The sequence below is a fragment of the Colias croceus genome, chromosome 25 (genome assembly GCF_905220415.1).
Source record: "Colias croceus chromosome 25, ilColCroc2.1".
Classification (NCBI taxonomy): Eukaryota; Metazoa; Arthropoda; class Insecta; order Lepidoptera; family Pieridae; genus Colias; species Colias croceus.
The window spans coordinates 5729022-5738845 of record NC_059561.1 but is presented as its reverse complement, the minus strand read 5'-3'; the positions used below and the strand labels follow the sequence as shown (position 1 = coordinate 5738845).

The following is a 9824-nucleotide window of genomic DNA, read 5'->3' as shown; positions in this document are numbered from 1 at the left end:
TAGAAAGTTATTAGATCTGGGCATGGATAGGCGTAACTTGGCTAGCGTAGATAATTTATTTGTAACCGTTTGTGGCAAGGCGAAAGCCGCTTCTAGAACTGTAATAGCTGGTTGGGTGAAATCTGCTTTGAGAGAGGCGGGTGTTGAAGCTGCTCCTGGTAGCGTTCGATCAGCTGTTGCCTCTAGGAGCTGGTTAGACAATGAATCTATAGATAAAATTCTTGCAAGGGGAAATTGGAGGTCACAAAATACCTTCAAAAAATATTATAGAAAAGAAGTGAGACCGGTTAATAATCAGAATAATTCTTTATGTGCTCTGTTTGAGCCCTTATCACAATAATAAATTGAAATGATTAAGTATATTAATTTATTTTTTGTAAATAATCACATTGGCGTCTTGTTTACCAGGCGAAACCAAACAATGTCTCATTATTGTTTAAAGGCCTCGAATAACGGCGTAAGGACATAATAGTTGAGTTTTACTTACCATTAAAACTCGTATTATGTCCAGGAGCCTTATTCGAGGCCTTACATTAAGATCTGCCTGGTAGTTAGTTTGATTAAATAATTAATAAAATTAAATTGTTAAAAATAATGAGACTCAATGAGCTGATTACTGCGAGAACCATTATTTAAAAGCTTAGCTGTACAAACGTCACTCTGGTAAACACGGAAGCGCGACAACGAGGCCCTCTGTGGAGATAATTGGAACTACAACTACGTAATGTCGGCCGGAAATCATAGATGTCTCTCTCATTATTGTTTAAAGGCCTCGAATAAGGCTCCTGGACATAATACGAGTTTTAATGGTAAGTAAAACTCAACTAATAAAACACAGAAAATTAAATTAAAATATTTATTATCTCCTTCAAATTTAAAAAGAATCAACAAAATTAGAATTATTTACAAAATCAACATCTCTCGGATAATTTGAGAAGACATTGTGTTCCTATGAAATCTAATTAATATATTGTTAATAATAATTATTATTATCTTTCTTGGTAACTTGTTTTTATACATATTCTAATAGAAAATCATAGACACAATCTTACAAACCTTACGAATTATAATTAAAGATTATATACAAAATTTAAAGTACTTTAACAATTTGAGGCCGTAACCTATCTTATATTAAAATAGTAAAGTCAGTCTTTGAGATCATGTTATTTTCTGCGCACTATTTTTTCCAAAAACTACATAAATTTTCAAAAAATATCTTTATTATGACAGTTCGTACAGAATACAGATTTTCATACCTAAAATGAAAAAAAGTACGCAGAATACTTAAAAAAAACTCATAAAACCGCGAAAAATTTCATTGAGATATACATATGGAGACGACACCGCCTACATCACTTATGTTCCGCTCAACATAAGCCATATGGCTTAACTGCACGCTCATTTTTTATTTGTTTTAAAGTGAAACGCATCAAATATGCCTTCGTGTGTGTTACGATATTGCACAAATAATACGGAAAAGTGACTAACATAACTTTTCATCGGTAAGTACCTAACTAGATAATAATTTTTAAAACTTAGTTAGAGCAAAAAAATGGCGCACAGATTTTGTTCGTGGTGTCTCCTCCATACGTAGTATATTATCTCAATGGAAAAATTTACATAAATCTCGAAGCTACATAAAACATCACAACTTTTAACAACTACAGACTATTAAAAACACAGTGACAGTGACAGTGACATTTAATTTTGTTCATTCGGGAATGGATGCCTTAAAAACTGTTCCAAAGTAGGTCCATTTCTTCCCAAAGGATCTTTAGGGAACATAATCATATTGCCGACCCATGTGAATTGCAAGAGTCTATTCTCTATGACGAACCGCCATCTTGGATTCTCGACTAGAAGATCTCTGTAGTTGTCACCAGAGACAATAACGCCGTCGAATTCTGCCGCGCATTGTACTATGTATCTGGAATAATAAATAAATATTAAAGAACCTGTAATTGGCTGATTATTTATTTCCCTAATTATTCATTCTACACTGAAAACAAACAATTAATTGTTTTTTGTAACAAACAATTTTGTATCTTTGTAAATAAAAGTTTTCATAATTGACATATTTTTTAATCTATCATCTATGGTTTACTGTTACATCTTTTTTACACTAAAACATATATAATTAGATTTTTTGTGTTTGTTTATTGCGATTTTAACTGAAAAATATGCTTGAATGATTAAATTTTTAATTTTTACCATTAGAAAATTACATATTTACTGAGTAATATTATTTACCAAGTAACAGGATAATATATTTTACATTATTTTTATCCCATTCGAATCCAGGACAAACAGCTAGTTATATTTACTTTTATAGGTCATTGTCTTATTTACAATATAATATCAACTCTAAAATTTCCATAATACTAAATAAAGCTACAAAAAAGTGTGGGCCGAGCACACGTGTCAGAAGTGAAACTTTGGCAAGATTCATAGATACCAAAATCGTCGCCTTACTCCATTACGTGACGGTATTGCCATAACGCGACCTTGAAATTTTACTCTCAACGCGTCTTTAGAAGTTTCACTTCAATAATAACTTACCTATCATCATAAGAAGTGATCATTCTGCCCTGAATTTCTCTTGATGGAGTGTACACAACAAGCCCTAACCGCTCTAGTTGGTCTAACATATGACCATCTGTGCTTTTGCCGTTTTTGCATCTGAAATAATTTTTCAACTTTAATTTTAAAATTTAAACACATTAAAAGAATTGAAAATAAAGCTTTTAGGGTGTTTATCTACCCATAATACTGCCAAATTATTCTGTCCAAATATCTGCTCATAGTCCGTTGACTGATCGCAGATGATAATAAAAAAATAAAAAAAAATTCTACCAATAATATGCGAGAATGTGTAGCGAGGAATGTGTTTGTAAAGAACCAATCATATCTCATTTAGTTTGAAACGCTAAACATTTCAAACGTTTCAAGCTTTGTTTATAGGTTACAAACACATTCCTTGCACATTACTAGTGGAAAAGCACCCTTACCACATAACATCAAGGCGAATTATTCATAACCAGCAATTACCCGTGGCTTAATCGCGTCGTCAAAGGAAATTAAGAGTAATAGAATAGGAAGTATTTTTGTTTGTTTGTCTTTCATGTCAAAATGAAAGATTTTATAGTATGAGAGAATGAGATAGGCTACTTTATAATAATTATTAGCTTAAACTACACAGGCATTGAGCTAGTTACTAATAAAATAGAAGTACAGTCAAAACCGTTTATGGCGACATCGTTTAGAACAACATACCGGTTAAATTTACCAAAAATCAAAAGGTCCTGGCTGAGTGTTATATGACCGCCTTATCGAAAACATTGGTTTTTACGACATTGTTTACTACGACATACCGCATTAAGTGACCACATATGGTTAATATTTTCGGAGAATTATATCTGTTGAACGACCGGCTCAGCTGTATTGTAAAGAATTTGAATAGGTAACTGTATCCACATCTGGCACGGTATAAAAGTCAATGGCTATTATCGTAAAAGTAATCAAAGTTTAGGGTCTTTTGTAATTCTTAGAAACAAAGCACATGCATGCCGTAGCCTCAAGGCCCGTTATCTTTACACAAGGCACACCAAAACATATTGTTGAGTTAACTGTGAAAATTGTAACATGTCGCAAAAAAGAAAACAAATCAATATCGAAGAAAAATTGCGTATTATTTCAAAGCTAGAGAAAGGAATTCCAAACAAAGACCTAGCAAAAGAATATGGTGTATCACACTCGACAATTTCAACTGTTTGGAAAGAAAGGGATAAAATTCAAATCCGGTTGTTACAACTATCGGTTTTTACGACTCAATATGAGTAGTCCCTTCGATGTCGTTATAACAGATTTTGACTGTATGTACATACATCACTACATAGTATAAAACAAAGTTGCTTTTTTTTGTCCCTATGTCCCTTTGTATCTTTAAAACTACGGAACGAGTGATTCAATAGGAAGGTTTTAGTGTATAATTTATTAGGTTTGAGACAAAGCGAGCGAAGCCGCGGGCGGTAAGCTAGTATAAATTAAATGAAAGTATTAAATGAAATATTACCTAAAATGTGGCACAAAAGCTTTGACAACATGTCCTCTGTTCACAAAGTAATCAATACAGATTTTGAGACCTTTGACAGAATATATTCGTCCTTTGGTGTGTCTGAAAAAAAAATCACATATTATTCTAAAGCAGATAGCTCATAAAATCTAAGGCTCGGATTTCACTGGTTAAAGCTATTGTCAACATTAAATAACTATCAGAGGAGTCAAATACAAAATGAGATGGCATTTGACTTGAGACGTTGATAAATTTTACTTCTAAAAAATATGCTGGTACAACCATTGAGGTATTATAACTACGTATAGAGAGGACACCACAAACAAAATCCGTGCGACAAGCGCGGCGGCGCGGGGTGGCTAGTGAGTCATACACTTTGTAGATATTCTGCCTCTTATTACTTATAAATTAAAACGAATCAATGTAACAAATAAATATTGTTTATCTTATTAAAAATATATGAATAAACCTATCAATTAAAACCAATTGTAACAAAAAAAAAAATTGGTTTGAGACGATTGACTCTAACTTGTGTTAAAAATAGTGTAGTAGCGATGGCCTCTCTAGTATACTTATTTCGCTATCGGTGTATGATATTGTAAAATTTGACATGAACCTTAACTATAACTAAAATATGGTGCAACCAAGCCTAATATGTACTTTATTAAATGTAACATTATTGTATTATATCATTTAATGTCAAATTTATTAATTCAGCCTTCATCATCTTTTATTCTGTTGATTTATTTTTTTACTTTATACTAGTTTGTTTTTTAATAAATAATTATTTTCCCTTAGTCAATTGTCTATAATTACCAACTCAATTTATCATATTGTCATTTATATATGTGAATAAGAAAAAAAAAATATTTTTGTATGTTACCTCTAGGACCACTATTTGATTTACAAAAATAAAAGTTTATTACTATTATAAACAATCTAAAAGCAAATTAAATTAAAATACTCACTGCATAGCAACATTACTGCCGTCGATCACAACCATTCTTAACCCAGTTTTGTTCTTAATATCTCTCTCTGGGTTATATATGTTACTACCTATGCTATTTCTGGACGGCGCTCGACCAAGGATCACTTCTTTTATATATGTGTCTTCCGCAGTTTCTGTCGCACAGTTAACTCCATTCTAAAATTTTATTTTATTGAAGGTTTTGTAATATATGTTTTACAATTAATATTTTGATTAAAAACTTATACATAGAAAATAATTCAATGTTAATAAGATTTTTATAAAACTGATTATTGAATTTAAATAGTTATCAGAAATTCAATAATTCCAAATAGCTAATCCAAATAAATGAATTCCAATAATTTTCCCCGTTCTGAGGAATCCATTTGAGCAATACCATTAGCAAACTTTTGCATCTGCCGTTTACTTACTTTCTTTTTTGCTATTTGAGTATTTATAACTGTCACATCGGAATCTCCACTCATTGAAATATTTGAGTCAATTGATTCTTGAGAATTGTTTACTAAATCTATGACTGCGTTTGGTCTTTTTGATGCATTTAATGTGCTCTCCGTAGTTAGATCTATCGTTAGATATGAATCGTTATTTATCACTTTCGTTAAGTTCAATACATCTTCATTGAAGTTAGTTAATGTACGTGACCTAGATGAGTTTGGTGTGGAACATTGCAGCGGACATATATTTATATCAGATCGAGGTGTTTCAATATTTAATGTGTTTGTATCGTTCACGTCATCATCAGCTATTACGATAGGATTTATCGCAGCATTCTGCTCAGTTGGAGCTTCTAAATTACTATCAGTAATTTCGATAACAGTTACATTTGAGCTTGACTCTGAATTAGAGCTCTCATTCCTCAATTTATCGAACAAATTTCTTATTTTTCGACTGTTCTTCCTTTTGCGTTTCTTAGAATTTTTGTGAATGCCACTTGATGATACCTTTTTGAGCAATATACTGTCGCGACTCATTCTCTGGAAATAAGAGTGTTATATAATATAATGTCGATTTGCTTTTTTTTACTTCTATATTAAACCCCTTCCAGACGACACAATTTTTCGTCCAATTTGACTAGATTGGCAATCAAATTGGGTCGTCTAGACGGAAATATGAAATTCAAGGTCATTGGGTGGTCGGGATCGGCCGATTTGCGATTGCCTTGGGATTGCCCGATCAAATTGGGTGGTGTGGACGCTAATTGGCCAATTTTTACTTGTAATCTCTTCCTGATGCTAGATATTTAAGCGTTACTATTAAATTATTAATCTCTCCTCAGGACTAACGGCTTCTATCATAACAGTGTCTTGTTTAGTAATGTATGGGCTTACTAGAGATACTTAATAATTCATTAAAAGTGTCATGGTCCATCCGCATAAAATTTGTGAGATCGACACTGTCCATAGTTCTCTAACAATATTTATATGACTGGCGATTTCTTTTAAGCAACCATTCTTTGCTCCATATCCTTTTTCTTTCTACTAAATTTGTAGTTACAGCCATAATCAGCCCCAATTTTTGTTTTTTACTAAGAGGCATGTTGCAAAATAAAAGTCCAGTCAGTAACGGCAACGGAGCAGAACTAAAATTGGCGATTTAATTGTGTACGTGTGGATAGACGATCAAATTGGGCCCGATTCAATCGGCAATTAAATCGGCTGATTAAATTGTGTCATCTGGAAGGGGTTTAAGATTATCTACTCAATAACTGTAAAGACAAAGTTTACCAAGGTAGAACCAAAACAAACTCACGCGAGTCAAAGGAACTTCCGAGTTTTTACCCATTACCTTGTTGAAAAATACTTTTTGAATTTAAAATTTAAGTGCAAAAGGGAATTAAAATGTGTATAACCAAATTTTGTAAACGCTTGAAACTTAAAATTATTCCCAAAATTCAAGAAAAAATAGACAAAAGTAAACGATAGCAAACGGCAAAAACGAGACAAATAATGACGTTTGACATTCAGACATTACGTTTAAAAACTTCTAGTCACAAACAATTTTCAAAAGGTTTAACCTTTTGAACGCCAATGACATCTATAGATGTCATGCGCAATCGTGCCCTGTGCGCCAACGACACCTATACATGCCAAGAAACAGATCATAGATAAATACAAAATAAACATATTAAACCTTTACTTTTACGTGTTTTATTTATACAGTTTATGAACTGAATCCCCAGTTATTACATAATTGTACACAGTAAACAAAATTGCCAAGTAGTTATTCAAATATTTGATGACAAAAAATAACTTAATTAATGGCTAAAAAAGCATGTTCTCTCGCGCCAATGACATGGTATACGTGCCTACTAGTGATGTAGTGTAATATTCAAGTAACTTCATTAAAATTTCAGCGAAATTACTCTAATTCGCTTAATTTTTGTAATAGCTACAAAAAAAATATATAAGCTTAGTCACTGAGAAAAAAGGTAAATACTACATTTTTTGGTATAATACCATATTGTCTATATTGTGGATATTGTTGATTTGAATATTTTCCTTTTCGCCAATCATGCGCATCCCTAGCACAGTATCGATATGCAATCCCTTCTGCGCCATTGACATGAATAGATGTCGGACTGGTGACGTCGTAAGCGCGTGCCGTGTTGTTAAGTGCGGAAAGTTGTAAAAATATTTTATCGAGTAGCTATTAATGAGCATAATAATTATATAGATAGGTAGGTAAATACAAGGCTGTTAATGAACATAATGATTATATACAATTGTTGGTTTTTTATTATTAAAGTGAAACTTTTATTACATCGTCTCAAACTTTTTGGTCTGTGTAGCGCATGTCGCGTGTATCGCGGCTGCCGAGTAGGTATACCTACTTGGCACGCGACATGCGCTACACAAAGCAGTGTTCGGAACCGTTCGAACAGTTTCACTTTTACCGTGGTTTCATAAAACCACACAACTTTTTTTTTATTTTATCGTCACAAACACAATGTATGCGTTCTAGCATAATATTTATTGTCCATGTAATGATAAAAATTCGCTTAGGTCCAAAATGTATTTAAATATCTCTAAAAATCTGTAGGTACTTACCTATTTAGCAGTTTTCAAAATTTATTACCTAATAAGTCTAATCAGTGCCTTTATTAGAATATTCTTATGATACAAATTGTCGCTATGTCATATCAAAATATGGTAATTGACCTAAATAGGTACCTACATATAATTAGTATTTGTAATAACTCAAGTATTAAACTAAATGATTGGAAAATAAATATGTAGTTTTAATGCAATTCCCTTTATTTAAAGGTAATAGTTGTTTTGATATTTACAAATAAACACTCCACAATAATACCTATAATAGTTCATATAAACTTAATAAATAAACTCGATAAGTTATAATAATATACTTACAACTACACATCCCTAATCAGAAGCGAGAGATTATAAAAAAAGGATGGTTGCCCGCGCCATTGGCATGTATACATGCCAGTTATAGTTTTAAATTAGGTCGCGAACAAATTCACGATCTAAGATGCCACCAAAGCATAATATGGTTTTAAATCGCCAGGCGAGAAAAATAATGTTTGATTTAACGCAGTATTTTAAAAAAGAAAAATATATATACCTATATCGAAAGGTGAGTGAATCCTGAATTCATTAGGTTATTTTTATAGCTTTATGTCTCATAGCGGTTTGATATTTATTTTATTTGTACTTGGTCTCTGTATAAGGACATTTTTATTAGAATTTCAGTTAAAAAAAAATGAATGCCTATAACACTTTTTTTTACGAGTGTACATGCGCGAAAGTTCGCAGAGGCTATGTTCAGGCCCGCCAAGTTACGTTGGTCGTACTGTAACGTATCTAAAGCTTTTTTATATATCATAGGTTTCAACAAATATATTTATTCCAAAATCCAAATCACGTTATCACAAAACACATAATTAACATTTAACATAATAATTTCAATCACAAATAAATTTTAATTACATTTTAGAAACAAAACACACGCGTAACGGAAAATTCAAAAATGGAACGTTCGAATGTTTCGATCTTCGCTCGCTAACGATTACAAACACACGTGCATCCTCTTTGAACGCTTCCACGAAACTGAACGGTTACGGAAAGCGAACGAAAGCGACATGTAATACAACACTCAAAATTATTATACCTTTATTTATGACCCTGTTCGAGTATTTCTTATCCTTACTTTTAGGAATCTATACAATAAATATTCACAAGGTTTAACATGTGTTTACCAAGTGTTGAGTGCATACAGGGCTCACAATAGGTTTACCAAATGTGCATGATAAGAAAAAGGTCATTGCAATAAATCTCACTTAAGAATGGGCATAAAGTCAAATCACCAATCAACTTTTAGTTGATACGTGTAATATTCAAGACCAAATATAAAAAATAAAATATATGTAAAACTTGATGATATTTTCGATTATATTGTCAGATCAAAAACATAAAATATTGAAATTGACTCGATAGAAAAAATTCACGAAGTTACCTCTAAATTTCACACTTTTACGTTTTTTACTTGACATGGTAATGCCTATTATGTTCTTTTTTTCATAAACAATTATATTGAAACATTTGTGAGAACTTTGTAAGACCACTTTTTTGTAATTACTTTTAGTTTTGGTTTAATCACGATAAAACACTTTTGGCGCTTATTATATTTTTAATTACGCAAGAAATCATCTTCCATCGCACGTTCCGGGAGCTAAAAACATAATTCTATTTCATACATCAGACGCTATCGCTCCGTTGAGACGAGTAGACCGTGCCATTGCTGCGG

At 32.1% G+C, this 9824-nt stretch overlaps 1 protein-coding gene across 4 annotated transcripts; it reads right to left on the bottom strand.

Annotated features, from left to right (window-relative positions):
* Positions 1-1695: 1695 nt before the first annotated feature.
* Positions 1696-9129, bottom strand: LOC123703275 (NEDD4-binding protein 1-like). Of its 4 annotated transcripts, none has more exons than XM_045651228.1 (6): positions 9008-9129; positions 5471-6034; positions 5041-5216; positions 4073-4174; positions 2560-2679; positions 1696-1927 (listed from the first exon to the last, which is right to left on the bottom strand). In XM_045651228.1, the coding sequence occupies exons 2-6, from the start codon at positions 6029-6031 to the stop codon at positions 1702-1704; spliced, it is 1185 nt and encodes a 394-aa protein (XP_045507184.1). In that variant the 5' UTR covers positions 6032-6034; positions 9008-9129; the 3' UTR covers positions 1696-1701. The 4 variants fall into 4 exon arrangements, with proteins under 4 accessions (XP_045507184.1, XP_045507182.1, XP_045507181.1 ...); XM_045651226.1 differs by lacking the exon at positions 9008-9129 and adding an exon at positions 8643-8958; XM_045651225.1 differs by lacking the exon at positions 9008-9129 and adding an exon at positions 6810-7014.
* Between the last annotated feature and the right edge of the window lie 695 nt (positions 9130-9824).